The 16,974-nt window shown below is 48.2% G+C and overlaps 1 protein-coding gene across 1 annotated transcript; it reads left to right on the forward strand.

Annotated features, from left to right (window-relative positions):
- The first annotated feature begins 4,676 nt into the window (after positions 1-4,676).
- Positions 4,677-16,711, forward strand: hs3st3l (heparan sulfate (glucosamine) 3-O-sulfotransferase 3-like). The gene is made up of 3 exons (XM_038974924.1): positions 4,677-5,134; positions 15,882-16,111; positions 16,323-16,711. Exons 1-3 carry the CDS (start codon positions 4,677-4,679, stop codon positions 16,709-16,711), a joined length of 1,077 nt encoding a protein of 358 aa, XP_038830852.1.
- Positions 16,712-16,974: the final 263 nt, after the last annotated feature.

Here is a 16,974-nt window from a genome sequence, read left to right on the forward strand (position 1 = left end):
GACTGAGTGGCAGCTCCGGACTGGGTGGCAGCTCCGGACTGGGTGGCAGCTCCGGACTGGGTGGCAGCTCCGGACTGGGTGGCAGCTCCGGACTGGGTGGCAGCTCCGGACTGAGTGGCAGCTCCGGACTGAGTGGCAGCTCCGGACTGAGTGGCAGCTCCGGACTGAGTGGCAGCTCCGGACTGAGTGGCAGCTCCGGACTGAGTGGCAGCTCATGACTGGAGGGCAGCTCATGACTGTAGGGCAGCTCATGACTGTAGGGCAGCTCATGACTGTAGGGCAGCTCATGACTGTAGGGCAGCTCATGACTGGAGGGCAGCTCATGACTGGAGGGCAGCTCATGACTGTCTGGCGGTTCTGGCAGCTCCTGACTGGCTGGCGGCTCTGGCAGCTCCTGACTGGCTGGCGGCTCTGGCAGCTCCTGACTGGCTGGCGGCTCTGGCAGCTCCTGACTGGCTGGCGGCTCTGGCAGCTCCTGACTGGCTGGCGGCTCTGGCAGCTCCTGACTGGCTGGCGGCTCTGGCAGCTCCTGACTGACGGACGGCTCTAGCGGCTCCTGACTGACGGACGGCTCTAATGGCTCGGGACAGACGGGCGGCTCTAATAGCTCGTGGCAGACGGATGGCTCAGAAGGCGCTGGGCAGACGGATGGCTCAGACGGCGTTGGGCAGACGGATGGCTCAGACGGCGTTGGGCAGACGGATGGCTCAGACGGCGCTGGGCAGACAGATGGCTCAGACGGCGCTGGACAGACAGATGGCTCAGACGGCGCTGGGCAGACAGATGGCTCAGACGGCGCTGGGCAGACAGATGGCTCAGACGGCGCTGGGCAGACGCGCATTACAGGCGGCGTTGGACAGACGGCCGACTCTGACCCGCTGAGGCGCACAGTAGGCCTGGTGTGTGGTGCCGGCACTGGTGGTACCGGGCTGAGGTCACGCACCTCAGGGCGAGTGCGGGGAGAAGGAACAGTGCGTACAGGGCTCTGAGGACGCACATGAGGCTTGGTGCGTGGTGCCGGAACTGGAGGCACTAGGCTGGATACACACACCACAGGGAGAGTGCGTGGAGGAGGAACAGGGCTCTGGAGACGCACTGGAAGCCTGGTGCGTGGTGTAGGCACTGGTGGTACTGGGCTGGGGCCACGCACCATAAGGCGAGTGCGGGGTGCTGGAACTGGAGGTACTGGGCTGGGGCGGGAAGGTGGCGCCGGATATACCGGACCGTGCAGGCGTACTGGCTCCCTTGAGCACTGAGCCTGCCCAACCTTACCTGGTTGAATGCTCCCCGTCGCCCGACCAGTGCGGGGAGGTGGAATAACCCGCACCGGGCTATGTAGGCGAACCGGGGACACCATGCGTAAGGCTGGTGCCATGTAAGCCGGCCCGAGGAGACGTACTGGTGGCCAGATATGTAGGGCCGGCTTCATGACATTTGGCTCAATGCCCAATCTAGCCCTACCAGTGCGGGGAGGTGGAATAACCCGCACCGGGCTATGAACACGTACAGGAGACACCGTGCGCTCTACTGCGTAACACGGTGTCTGCCCGTACTCCCACTCTCCACGGTTAGCCTGGGAAGTGGGCGCAGGTCTCCTACCTGCCCTCGGCCCACTACCTCTTAGCCCCCCCCCCAAGAAATTTTTGGGTAGTACTCACGGGCTTTTCGGGCTTCCGTGCTAGACGCGTCCCCTCATAACGCCGGTTCCTCTCTCCGGTTTCCTCCGCTCTCCGAGCTGCCTCCAGCTGTTCCCATGGGAGGCGATCCTTTCCAGCCAGGATCTCCTCCCATGTGTAGCAACCCTTACCGTCCAAAACATCCTCCCATGTCCATTCCTCCTTCTTGCGCTGTCCCTTCCTCCCGTTACACCGCTGCTTGATCCCGGTGGTTCGGTGGGTGGTTCTGTAATGGGCCTCCTCCTTCTCTTCATCCGAAGAGGAGTAGCAAGGATTGGACCAAAGTGCAGCGGGGTGTGAATTCATAATGATTTATTTAACAAGACAAAGACGAAACGAAATACACTTTAACAAACTACAAAACAACAAACGACATAGACGCACCTGAACATAGGAACTTACATGACACGAAGAACGCATGAAACAGGAACAGACTACATAAACCGAACGAACAAACAAACCGAAACAGTCCCGTGTGGCGTAACATACAGACACTGACACAGGAGACAACCACCCACAACAAACAATGTGAAACAACCTACCTTAATATGACTCTCAATCAGAGGAAACGCCAAACACCTGCCTCTAATTGAGAGCCATACCAGGCAACCCATTAACCCAACATAGAAAACACATAACATAGACTACCCAACCAAACTCACGCCCTGACCAATTAAACACATACCAAACAGAAAACAGGTCAGGAACGTGACAAGTACTGCTGTGTCTGCCTCATCTTCTGGGTTCTGCCGACTATTAGTGACTGTTTCTCACACCGGGTCCTGACATGAGCAAGGCACTTATTAACCCTAACTTGTTCCAGGGGAGCCACACTACTATGGATGACAGTGTAAAACAACACATTTCACCGAAACCTATATGCTATAGCATATATGACAATAAAACAAAACAAAAATTCTGCCCCATTTTACACTGAGAAATTAGCATAGTAAACAATGTATTGCACATCCTGCAAATTACCAGCAGAGGGCGAACATAAAAATAAAAGGAAATTCACATTCAATATGTTGGCAAGGTTTATTGGATCATAACTCTGAGTTATTCTATGGATGACATTTCGTGAAAATCCCCAAAATCATGGTCTTTTTGTCTGGGTTTCATGAGGAATCACTCAGTTATGGAAGAAGAAATCAAATCCTCCCCCAAAAAGAACAAGTAGATTTTATCTGTTGATGTATCAATGTTTGCGTATCTGTGTTGTCTTCCTGGCTGGTACCGTCTTACAGAAATAATACAACTGAAGGGAATGTATTCTGTGCATATCTTTTAGTACTGCATATACACATGTATATTGCAATGGTTATTGGTTATTATACACTTTTACAGTTCAAGACACGTCTGACCTCTGACCTAATGACTTGGGTCACATCTGCTGTGGGCTGATGACTGGGATAAACCATGTGGAACGTAAAGTGTGTGTGTGTGTGTGTCAACCTTAACGACTCTCCAATGAGCTCTTAACCATACCTTCAGTCCAGTTGCCTTTATTCTACTACCATAAAGCGCAATGGCCCTTAGCTCCTCCCTAACCTGCTGTAATATCAACACTGTTACAAAGAGCTGCTTAAACAGGATATAAAATATATCACTTGGCTTCAATCTAACGTCCACTGTTATTTCACAATTACATTTTTGAATTATATCTTTGTCTTGTGATTGATATTGTTTTATTACAATAGCCCCAACCTTGTGGGAGAGTGGGACTGAAATAACGTGTCGTTAAACGTGATATGAGAGAGTGTTTATGTTCATTTACACCAGTCTCCTCCTGTATCCTATGCTTGTTGATTGATTTTTTTATTGAACCTTTATTCTTTAAGGTTATTCTCATGAGACTTGGGAGTGTCATGCCTGGACATCAGATAGACAGACCAAAAGAGTATCAGGATCAGGAGGCTTTGGCCATTCAGTCACAGTTACTGGACTAATACTAACCAGTAAACCAATTATGTGCTCAGCCACCTCCTGATTTACAGGGACTAACCACCATCAGGGTGTGATCAACTCTGTCAGACATAATGGTTGACCAGCTAACCCTGTTGGAAATTTGCCCCATATGCCATATTGACTAATGCGGTTTTGTGTGTTTTTGTGAATGCAACATTTAGTTTTCTGCAAGTTGAAATAGTAAATTGGCTCTCCAAAGTGACAATGTAGTTAACTTTATAGGCTAGTATGAAAATATGTTGCACAACTGGCTGTGAAGAAACTGTAGAATAGCCCTACATAAAACACTAAATGCCAACAGATACAATCACTGGATAAATGTTGATGTACTACATCAAGAAGGGGTCATGCTCTGTCGTATATGCACACCATAACTGCTCTCTCTTCTCTTCTGCGTGCATGCGCATCAAATTCATCTCCGTTTTCCCAATAAAATCCGTTGGGATTAGACCCGCCTTCGGCCATGACCCTCCAATCAAAGACAATTTAATTCGGAGCGCAGCGCACACTTTCCTGAACAAATGAATGATAAGAAAGAATTGGGAGAGAGCGAGAAAGAGAGAGCGAGACCCCATGACACGCAGTCCCCGGAGACCCATGGAGTGAGACAGCGGGTAATCCCAGGGTAAAGGACCACTCCAGCCCTGCGCGGCTGATATTAACAGCTGTAGGCTATATTCTCCATGCCGGTGGGGTCGAATGAGTGGGTGGATGTCTGGACAAAACACAGGAATTGATCTCTTGAATGGGTGGCTGAGCTGCGTTTGGGACTCCGGAGAAGCGAGGTCACGTTGAGAATAGCATCCAACTCAATGGATTTCATACTCGCAGAATGAACCGCCAAAGGGAAAGATGGGACACGGGCACACCGGCGACTTTATTGGGGCTTTGTGGAATCGACACAGCGGCACTATGGAGACTTTATTCTATCTGAGCGGCTCAGAAAGCCTTCGTGTCTTCACAGAGATGAAGTTATGTGAGCTGAGTTTGCAGTAGAATGGCCCTCCTCGGATGGGACTCTGAGGGAAGGCGATGGCAACTTTTCACCACAGCAACCCAACGGATAGAGACATCAGGAGAGTCCTCCAAAAACTTATAATCATTCTATCTTTGGGAATCATCTGTGTCGCTCTCTTCTACTTCTTCACGGGATGCTGCGAGTCGGACCTAACGGAAAACTCAGCCTCGGACAGACCCGCCAGCGATGACAGAAACCTGACGTTTTATAAGGACGTTGTAACGGTACAGGATGAAGATGGATACCCAGGGACCGGGGAGGGGAGCACACTGACGCCCGGTTTGGAGACTGATAACACGGGTAAAGATTGGAAGGCGACCCGGCGGTTACCCCAAGCCCTTATTATAGGAGTGAAGAAGGGTGGCACGAGGGCTTTGCTGGAGTTTCTCAGGCTGCACCCGGACATCCGCGCGCTGGGCTCTGAGCCGCACTTCTTTGACCGGCATTACGCACGAGGCTTGCACTGGTACAGGTAAATATCATGCGTGCACGTGTACATTTCTCCAAAGGGCATTGCTATCCAAAAAATGTTGTTTGTTTGAGAAATGCTTTTGACTCAGTGCACCTGTATCAGAAAGTATTGTTCCATTTGATCCGATGAATGGTGGACTTGGTTGGTAATGAATTTTACAGAACAATTTGAATGTGCATCCACTGTGACGCAGCCTAAAACATAGAAATAGATCTATGAATAATGCTTGTTTGTTTTTGGAATACCCAAACATACCCACGGCCAGCATATAGTGGATTAGGTGACAGGCAGAGAGAGAGACTGCCATCTGGCTATGCCAATCTGTGTGTGTGCGTGTGTCTGTTTGTGTGTGTGTGTACATGTTTGTGTGTTTATGTGCAGGGGGGGTCTGGATGAGTTCTCACAGTGCAATCATCTCTGCAGCTGAGGCCAGATGTTACCTTAGTCAGCTGGGTCTGGTCTCATCCTAGAGGTCCACACACCCACACACACAGGCATGCGCACACGCACACGCACTCTCTCTCTCTCTCTCTCTCTCTCTCTCTCTCTCTCTCTCTCTCTCTCTCTCTCTCTCTCTCTCTCTCTCTTATTGACACACACACGCACACACACAAATTATGCCAGGGTGTGCCAGGGTGTGCCACGTCTCCACTGTGTGTGTGTTTGTGTGTGTATGTCTCAATGACATCCCAGAGTGACAAGATTGCCCTCTCCCCAGGACCAGATGGGGCTTCTTGACTGTCATGCCACTTGATATCACTGTCAGGCCTGTCAGCTTGATCCTGACCCCAGGTCAGTTTACCCTCACAGATAATGATGCGCTCCCAGTCACACCACTTCATTACACAGTGGGGTATATCATCGGGTACAAGTCAAGTTAGGAAGAGCTCAGTGTATGGTATATGTAGACCAGCTGTGTCCACTGTAGGATGTGGTGCTTGAAAAAAAAACTGTCTGCGAAGAGACATTGCAAGTGCAGTCGATAAGAGCATGGTCAGGTGCACAAAAAGTATATATATTTTTTACTTTCAAACATGCATTTCGATTAAAATAGAAATACATGTTTCCTTTTTGTCTGTACACTCTGCTCTCATCTGCTTCATAAGGACACGTCAGATCTCTATCTCTGACAGGAACCACTCTCAACCAGGCAGGCAGACTGGAGATAGATCATATCTGAAAGAGGACAGGACAGGGCTGGACTGAGATGGAGCAGAGGTTTTATCCTTACACTGTTTCTCAAATCGATGGCTTCACTTCTCTCCCAAGACCTTGGCTTGTCGTGACTAAAGCTATTAGTCCCGATCAGTTTGTGTGTGTGTATGTGTGTATGTGTGTGTGTGTGTGTGTGTGTATATATGTGTGTGTGTGCAGCCTGGTCTCAGAGCATTTTGTATTATTCTGTACGTAAATATGAGACACTCCATTTAGTATGATATGTTATATTTGGTATGGTTACATAAGACAGATGGCTACTTAGGGGTGGGTGAGTTGGTGTATAACGTGAATGTCTAGCAACCCAAAGGTCGCGAGTTTGACTCTCATCATGGACAACTTTAGAGTTTTAGCTAATTAGCAACTTTTCAACTACTAGCATGTTAGCTAACTTTAACCTTTTTAGATAACCCTTCACCTAACCCTAACCTTAACCCTTTTAGTTAATCCTTCCCCTAACCTTAACCCTTTAACCTAACTCCTAAACCTAACCCGAACCTTAACACTAACCCCCTAGCCTAGCTAACGTTAGCGAGCTAGCAAACGTTAGCTACCTAGGAAACATTAGCCACCTAGCTAGACTTCATAAAATATCATACAGTGCCTTGGAAAAGTATTCATTCCCCTTGGCGTTTTTCCTATTTTGTTGCATTACAACCTGTAATTTAAATTTATTTTTTTATTTGGATCTCATGTAATGGACATACACAAAATAGTCCAAATTGGTGAAGTGAAATGAAAAAGAAATCAAAAATTTTTTTTGCAGAAAAGTGGTGCATGCATGTGTATTCACCCCCTTTGCTACGAAGCCCCTAAATAAGATCTGGTGCAATGAATTACCTTCAGAAGTCACATAATTTGTTAAATATAGTCCACCTGTGTGCAATCTAAGTGTCACAAGATCTCAGTATATATACACCTGTTCTGAAAGGCCCCAGAGTCTGCAACACCACTAAGCAAGCGGCACCATGAAGACCAAGAAGCTCTCCAAACAGGTCAGGGACAAAGTTGTGGAGAAGTACAGATCAGGGTTGGGTTATAAAAAAATATCCGAAACTTTGAACATCCCATGGAGCACCATTAAATCCATTATTAAAAAATGGAAGTAATATGGCACCACAAGAAACCTGCCAAGAGAGGGCTGCCCACCAAAACTAACGGATCAGGCAAGGAGGGCATTAATCAGAGAGGAAACAAAGAGACCAAAGATAACCCTGAAGGAGCTGCAAAGCTCCACAGCGGAGATTGGATTATCTGTCCATAGAACCACTTTAAGCCGTACACTCTGCAGAGCTGGGTTTACGGAAGAGCTGCTAGAAAAAGCCATTGCTTAAAGACAAAAATAAGCAAACATGTTTGATGTTCGACAAAAAGGCATGTGGGAGACTCCCCAAACATATGGAAGCAGGTACTCTGGTCAGATGAGACTAAAATTGAGCTTTTGGCGATTAAGGAAAACGCTATGTCTGGCGCAAACCCAATACCTCTCATCACCCCGAGAACACCATCTCCACAGTGAAGCATGGTGGTGGCAGCATCATGCTGTGGGGATGTTTTTCATCGGCAGGGACTGGGAAACTGGTCAGAATTGAAGGAATGATGGATGGCGCTAAATACAGGGAAATTCTTGAGGGAAACCTGTTTCAGTCTTCCAGAGATTTGAGACTGGGATGGAGGTTGACCTTCCAGCAGGACAATGACCCTAAGTCTACTGCTAAAGCAACACTCGAGTGGTTTAAGGGGAAACATTTAAATGTCTTGGAATGGCCTAGTCAAAGCCCAGACCTCAATCAAATTGAGAATCTGTGGTATGACTTAAAGATTGCAGTACACCAGCGGAACCCATCCAACTTGAAGGAGCTGGATAAGTTTTGCCTTGAAGAATGGGCAAAAATCCCAGTGGCTAGATGTGCCAAGCTTATAGAGACATACCCCAAGAGACTTGCAGCTGTAATTGCTGCATTAGGTGGCTTTACACAGTATTGACTTTGGGGGGTGAATAGTTACGCACGCTCAAGTTTTCTGTTTCTTTGTCTTACTTTTTGTTTGTTTCACAAGAAAAAATATTTTGCATCTTCAAAGTGGTAGGCATGTTGTGTAAATCAAATGATACAAACTCCCCAAAAAATCTATTTTAATTCCCAGGTTGTAAGGCAACAAAATAGGAAGATGCCAACATATCATATGAAATGGTTGATGGACATCCACAAATTAATACATACCATATGAATCGTAACATACTAAATGGTGTGTCCCGGATTTACGTACAGAATAATACGAAATGCTTTAAGACCAGGTTGGTGTGTGTGTGTTATCTCTGGTCAGTACAGGATTCAGTTACAGTTAACAGGAAGTCTTATCCTGCATTGGAATAATCCTCTCACGTATGCAAAGAGGTCAGGTTTCAGTCACTAGCACTGACTGACTGGATCTCTCTTTTTCTCTGTCTCTGTCTATGCTTCTGTCTGTCTGTCTGTCTGTCTGTCTGTCTGTCTGTCTGTCTGTCTGTCTGTCTGTCTGTCTGTCTGTCTGTCTGTCTGTCTGTCTGTCTGTCTGTCTGTCTGTCTGTCTGTCTGTCTGTCTGTCTGTCTGTCTCAATCTCTGTCTGTCTGTACCTCTGTGTCTGTATCCCCCCTCTTTCTCTCTCTCTCTCCCTCTCTCCCTCTCTCTCTCTCCGTGCTGTGCATTAACTTCCTACAGCACATGATGATGGATTGTGTGCGAATGAAAGAAGAGAGAAATAATATTGGGGATAGGATGGTGTGACTGTGCAGATGAAAAGCAGAGATTAGAGGTGAAAGGGTGAACTCTGTGTTACCACAACCACACACATCTCCACTGACCTTTTCCTCACCCCATGTCATTGGAGCTATACTCTATACTCCCAGAGCTGGAGGCTTGTTATTCAGTGCTGCCTCTGTGTGTTCCTGTGAGGCTGTAGGGTATCGTTCTCTCCTGTAGCAGTGAGATGTATTGATGTAGTGTTGACCATGAGGTACTGCTAGAGCTGGGGAGCCCATAATGGAGTGTAGAGTTTGTCTCATTTTCTTGTTATAGTGATTTTGTTTCACATGCTGTATATAAATCTGTCTTTACCAATCATATAGTGTAACAATTTTTTTATTTATTTAACCTTTATTTAACTAAGTGCAATATCACGTACAGACGATGACCGTGTTGCAATCAATTTGAGATGCCTAGCTAAGTGTTCCGTTTTGATCTCGAGAAGAACGCATTCCCCATCAGAACTCAAATGACAGATTCCAATTTAGTGGTCTTTACCGAGTCAGATGTTCTCACATGGCTGTGGTTCATTTGCAATTCAGATGAACTCGTTAAAAGCAGCATATCAATTCATACCCATGGATCCCATGCTTTGTTTGGGCTTGACGTTGCATGTGTGCCTGTGTTTTTACACAGGAGTATAATTGCCATGCAAATGGCTAAAGAATGGCTGCCAAAACATGTGATCTTCAGCATGGCTATGTTAGAGGAGATCACGCCTGACAGCAAAGGGAATCTAGTGGATTCTTTTCAAGCATGGTTTTTGAATAGGGGGAGTAAAAACTGGGCTAAGTGTAGGGGAATCTGAATTCTGTTATTACATATTATTCGTGTTAGAAAGGGGAAATACACTAGTGTTTCTTGTTTATGTGTGTGAATTTGTGCATGCGTTTGTGCGTATGTGTGTTTGCGTTCCCACACATTTATATTTCTCTATATAATAATATCTCTATATTAAATCGGGGCCCATCCACCCATCCAGTACTGTAATGTGTGTGATCTCCATAAGGCCCAGACAGCCGGGGTGATCTAGCCCTCATTAAGGCGCTCTCTGGGGGGTTGCAGAGGGGAGGCAGGGGGGGTCCGGGCCCACTATGATGGATGTCTGCTGGAAGTGGACAGGGCAACGCTACAATGGACTAGAGCCTTAATGGTCCCCAGCGCAGAGAAATGGAGGAATGGACTCTCAGTCACATATACACATACATATACACATACATATACACATACATATACACATACATATACACATACATATACACATACATATACACATACATATACACATACATATACACATACACGAATGCACACTCCGTGTTGACATCAATAAGAGAACAATTTCATTGTTTTTCATTGAAATAATGGCTATTGTCATTGAAACATTGCATCCTTATAATGTATGTAGACTAAATAGATTTGGCGATCCATAGCAGTTGATGCCAGTTTATCAAATCTATCAACATTTATGTCGTTTTAACCTACCCTCTCATCTCTCCTCCCTCCGTTGTCATATGATGGTCTTTGACCCCAGAGTGTGTGTGTGTGTGTGTGTGTGATAGACACTGTAATTGCCTCACATCTGTCATCACACACACACACACACACACACACACACACACACACACACACACACACACACACACACACACACACACACACACACACACACACACACACACACACACACACACACACACACACACACACACACACAGCACGGTGCTGATGGGACTCCAGAGGCTCCCCCAAACCCCACCTGCCACCCTCAGCCCAGATGAGACCCAGGCCTACCCTACCCCCTCCTCCCACACACACTCACACACACACACACACACACGCACGCACGCACGCACGCACGCACGCACGCACGCACGCACGCACGCACGCACGCACGCACACACACACACACACACACACACACACACACACTTATCCCCCACTCCTCCAGAATCAATACCTATGGCTCTGCACGGAACAGGGTCTTCTTGGGCTAGTCCCCATGGCCTAGGAGTGGGGGTATGACGCTCTACAGAGAGATGGAGAGAGGGAAGTGGATGACAAACAGGAGAGAGATTGTAAAAATCTCTCTCTTCATCCAGAGGGTGTCTGTTCCTGCTGCGTGGCATCTACACATGGATGACATGATCACTTTAACACTCAATACACATGAGCGACTGGGTAGGCTCTCTGAGAACAATATAGAGAATACAGAGAATATGCTCTCAGGGCTCTGTGATAATTGCATCTATCTTAACAGTAAGGTAATGGAGTTCTGTTCCATGCTGACTCAATGGTACTGGCTTCAAGGCTTCTCTATGAGAGCAGCCTAATGGAAGTACCTTTGTACCCATCACTCCATCACTCCTTTATGACTGACTCATCTACTCCTTTCATGCATGGGCTTTCTATCCCTTTAGCTGCACTAGATGCACATGCACTGGCAGGCATGGATGCACACACACACACACACACACACACACACACACACACACACACACACACACACACACACACACACACACACACACACACACACACACACACACACACACACACGCACACACGCACACACGGTGTGTGTGTGTGAGGGGTGTGAGAGCTAGGGGTCTGAGGACAGAAGAACAATAGCACATGGTTGAATAATGACTGAATAATGTGTGTTTGTGTGTGTGTGTGTTGGACTGTCTGTCTCCTGATGGCTCGGGTAAACAGGGAAGTCTTCAGGCTAAGTACTACTCTCACCTCCCATGAAGGTTATAGTGCGTGTCCGTGTGTGTGTGTGTGTGTGTGTGTGTGTGTGTGTGTGTGTGTGTGTGTGTGTGTGTGTGTGTGTGTGTGTGTGTGTGTGTGTGTGTGTGTGTGTGTGTGATAGAGCCAGGTTGGGAAATTGATGTATAGATAGAAGTTCATATTTCAGGGAGGGGGGGGGTGTTCAGAGCTGAAACCTGATCCATGCTCATACCAGAGGACACTCTGAGCATCCTGTTCTCTCTCTGTTCCCTCTCTTCCCTCCATCCCTCCATATCTCCATCACTCCAACTCTGTCCCCCAACTCGGTCATCCTATGGATCATTTTACTGTTTGATTTTGAATTTTAGGACCCTTTTAGGTATAAAAAAAAAGATATATAAAACAATTATTTGATAACATATTGAATTTGGCTTTTACTACTGTAACCCAGAGAAACACATGGAATAACACATTCATTAATGTAAAAAAAGACAGTCAAATGAATCATAAGAAACAAGGTTTTTAAGTATTTGTCATATATATAGGAAATAGATTTTATTCTGTACAGGATTCCTTCTTCACTCTGTTATTTAGACCACTATTGTGGAGTAACTACATTGTTGTTGATCCATCCTCAGTCTTCTCCTATCACAGCCATTAAACTATGCAACTGTTTTAAAGTCACTATTGGGCTCGTGAAATCTCTGCGCGGTTTCCATCCTCTCCAGCAATCCATCCTCTCTGAGTTTGAAATTACGCCTGTATCATTGTAGTGACTGGGTGTATTTGTTACGGCTGATTTCCTCCTCTTCGTCTGAAGAGGAGGTGTAGGGATCGGACCAAGACGCAGAGTGGAAAGTGTCCATGTTTTATTATCAATAAACTGAACACTACACGAAACAAAATAACAAAAGAGAATCTAACCGACAAACAGTCCCGTGTGGCACAACTACTGACACGGAAAACAAACACCCACAAAACACACGTGAAACCCAGGCTGCCTAAGTATGATTCTCAATCAGGGACAACGATTGACAGCTGCCTCTGATTGAGAATCATACCAGGCCGAAAAACAAAATCCCAACATAGAAAATTACACATAGACAACCCACCCAACTCACGCCCTGACCATACTAAATAAATACAAAACAAGGGAAAACAGGTCAGGAACGTGACAGAACCCCCCCCTCAAGGTGCGAACTCCGGGCGCACCACCTAAAACTCTAGGGGAGGGTCTGGGTGGGCGTCTGTCCGCGGTGGCGGCTCGGGCGCGGGACGTGGACCCCACTTTAACAATGTTTTTGTCCGCCTCCTTAATCGCCCCTATGGCCTTTTATGAGCGGCGATCCTCGCCGCCGACCTTGGCCTGGGGACCCTAGCCATGGGTCCCGAATGCACGGGGAATTCCGGCAGCGCCGGACAGGCGGGAGACTCCGGCAGCGCTGGAGTGAAGGACGCCTCCGGCAGCTCCAGAGTGAAGAGCGATTTTGGCATCGCCTGGCTGACTGGCTCTGACAGCTCCTGGCTGGCTGGCTCTGGCAGCTCCTGGCTGGCTGGCTCTGGCAGCTCCTGGCTGGCTGGCTCTGGCAGCTCCTGGCTGGCTGGCTCTGGCAGCTCCTGGCTGGCTGGCTCTGGCAGGTCATGGCTGGCTGACGGCTCTGGCTGGTCATGGCTGGCTGACGGCTCTGGCTGGTCATGGCTGGCTGACGGCTCTGGCTGGTCATGGCTGGCTGACGGCTCTGGCTGGTCATGGCTGGCTGACGGCTCTGGGCAGGTAGGCAGCTCAAACGGTGCTGGGCAGGCAGGCAGCTCAGACGGCGCTGGGCAGGCAGGCAGCTCAGACAGCGCTGGGCAGGCAGGCAGCTCAGACGGCGCTGGGCAGGCAGGCAGCTCAGACGGCGCTGGGCAGGCAAGCAGCTCAGACGGCGCTGGGCAGGCAGGCAGCTCAGACGGCGCTGGGCAGGCAGGCAGCTCAGACGGCGCTGGGCAGGCAGGCAGCTCAGACGGTGCTGGGCAGGCAGACAGCTCAGACGGTGCTGGGCAGGCAGGCAGCTCAGACAGCGCTGGGCAGGCAGGCACACCTGTAGGGAGGAGACGAAGAGACAGCCTGGTGCGGGGGGCTGCCACCGGAGGACTGGTACGTGGAGGTGGCACCGGATATACCGGACCGTGAAGGAGTACACGAGCTCTTGAGCACCGAGCCTGCCCAACCTTACCTTTTGAATGGTCCCCGTAGCCCTGCCAGTGCAGCGAGGTGGAATAGCCCGCACTGGGCTATGCTGGCGAACCGGGGACACCATTTGTAAGGCTGGTGCCATGTACGCCGGCCCGAGGAGACGCACTGGAGACCAGATGCGTTGGGCCGGCTTCATGACACCCGGCTCGATGCCCAACCTAGCCCTACCAGTGCGGCGAGGTGGAATAGCCCGCACTGGGCTAAGCACGCGTACTGGGGACACCGTGCGCTCCACCGCATAACACGGTGTCTGACCAGTACGACGCCCTCTCACTCCACGGTAAGCACGGGGAGTTGGCTCAGGTCTCCTACCCGGCTTTGCCACACTCCGCGTGTGGGTCTGACTCTCGGGCTCCCAACCGTGTCGCCGCGCTGCCTCCTCATACCAGCGCCTCTCTGCCTTCGCTGCCTCCAACTCGGCTTTAGGACGGCGATATTCCCCTGGCTGAGCCCAGGGTCCCTTGCCGTCCAGAATCTCCTCCCACATCCATGAGTCCTGGGTTTTTCTCCGCTGCTGCTGCTGCTGCTGCTGTCGCTGCCCTTTTCCACTCTGCTTGGTCCTTTGTTGGTGGGTGTTTCTGTTACGGCAGATTTCCTCCTCTTCGTCTGAAGAGGAGGTGTAGGGATCGGACCAAGACGCAGAGTGGAAAGTGTCCATGTTTTATTATCAATAAACTGAACACTACACGAAACAAAATAACAAAAGAGAATCTAACCGACAAACAGTCCTGTGTGGCACAACTACTGACACGGAAAACAAACACCCACAAAACACACGTGAAACCCAGGCTGCCTAAGTATGATTCTCAATCAGGGACAACGATTGACAGCTGCCTCTGATTGAGAATCATACCAGGCCGAACACAAAATCCCAACATAGAAAATCACACATAAACAACCCACCCAACTCACGCCCTGACCATACTAAATAAATACAAAACAAGGGAAAACAGGTCAGGAACGTGACAGTATTGATACACATGCCAAAGTGTAATTAATAACTTCACCATGCTCAAAGGGATATTCTTTGTCTGCTTTTTTAAATGTGTATTTATCTACCAATAGGTGCCCTTCTTTATGAGGCATTGGAAAACCTCCCTTGTTTTTGTGGTTGAATCTGTGCTTGAAATTCACTGCTGGACTGAGGGACCTTACATATAATTGTATCTGTGGGGTACAGAGATGACATGGTCATTCAATAATCGTTTTAAACTATTATTGCACACAGAGTGAGTCCATGCAACTTATTATGCGACTTGTTAAGCAAATGTTATACTCCTGAACTTATTTAGGCTTGCCATAAGAAAGGGGTTGAATACTTATTGACTCAAGACATTTCAGTTTTTCATTTGTTATTAATTTGTAAAAATGTCAAAAATCTTAATTTCACTTTGACATCATGGGGTATTTTGTGAAGTCCATTTTAAATTCAGGCTTTAGCACAATATAATGTGGAAAAAGTCAAGGGGTGTGAATATTTTCTGTGTGTGTGTGCATCTCAGTACCCCTCTATGATTGATGTAGCCTGTACATGTGTAATGACAACCTCCATTACGGATGCATATAAGAACAGCCTTGAGGCCTGACCATCAACTGTAGCCAGTAAGAGACAAATAAAGCCTTTTCGATGGTTGTTTAGCCCAATCAGAATCATTTTCCAGATGGTCTTAATCCTAATAGTTACACCATTTAAACACTAAACATATCTCTCTCTCTCTTTCTTTTTTCCTTTCTCCCTTTCTTCTATAATTTCTCCCTTTCTCTCCCTCCATCCCCCAGGAGTATGATGCCCAAGGCCTTGGACGGCCAGGTTGTCATGGAGAAGACACCACGTTACTTTGTTACCGTGGAGACCCCTGGCCGTGTACACTCCATGTCGCGTGACGTGAAGCTGATTGTGGTGGTCCGAGACCCTGTGACCCGGGCCATCTCTGACTACACCCAGATCATCTCCAAGACCCCCCACATCCCTGCCTTCGAGACCCTCGCCTTCAAGAACCGCACCAATGGTCAGAATCATAGTGATGCATTTTTATTGTATAGGCCTATGAATGAATGAATTAATTAATGACTGATAGCATGGTTGGATGGATTAATGAATGACACAAAACATAGTTTTTCCTAATTCAGTACCCACACAAAGACCATATTCTTTAGTCCTGTCTTCAGTCCCCCCTTTCAAAGTCTAAAACAGGTAACTGTGTCTTTTCTTGATCCCAGGTGAGATTGACTCTCTATGGAGCCCTTTGTGGATCGGACTGTACGCCCAACACCTGGAGCGCTGGCTGGCCTGGTTCCCCCGGGCCCAGATCCACCTGGTCAGTGGGGAGGGCCTCATCTCCGACCCGGCAGGAGAACTAGGAAAGGTCCAGGACTTCCTGGGCCTCCAGAGGATTGTGACGGACAAGCACTTCTACTTCAATAAGACTAAAGGTTTCCCCTGCCTGAAGAAACCGGAGGGCAGCAGCAAGCCCCACTGCCTGGGGAAGACTAAAGGCCGAACACACGCCCCCATCGACCCTGAAATGATCCGGAAACTGAGGGAGTTCTACAGGCCGCACAACCAGCGGTTCTACCAGATGGCTGGCCAGGACTTTGGATGGCAATGAGGACTCAGTAGAGTTTACAAGGTGAAACATGAATCCATAGCAACAAAATACACCGAGGGGTGTTTGTCCGTCGGCTTCAGTTTGCACTCTGTACCTGTTACTGTGACTTGGGGCAAAGAGTAATGACATAGCCTCATACTGTTGATACAGAAGCGGCTCTGTGCTAGGAACTAAATCCAATGTTGATAGACCTCTGGGTAGCGAGGGAAACAGATATCAGAGATTCCATATTGGTGACAGTGCAGAAAGACCGTCTCTATGCT

The sequence above is a fragment of the Salvelinus namaycush genome, chromosome 35, assembly GCF_016432855.1.
Source record: "Salvelinus namaycush isolate Seneca chromosome 35, SaNama_1.0, whole genome shotgun sequence".
NCBI lineage: Eukaryota > Metazoa > Chordata > Actinopteri > Salmoniformes > Salmonidae > Salvelinus > Salvelinus namaycush.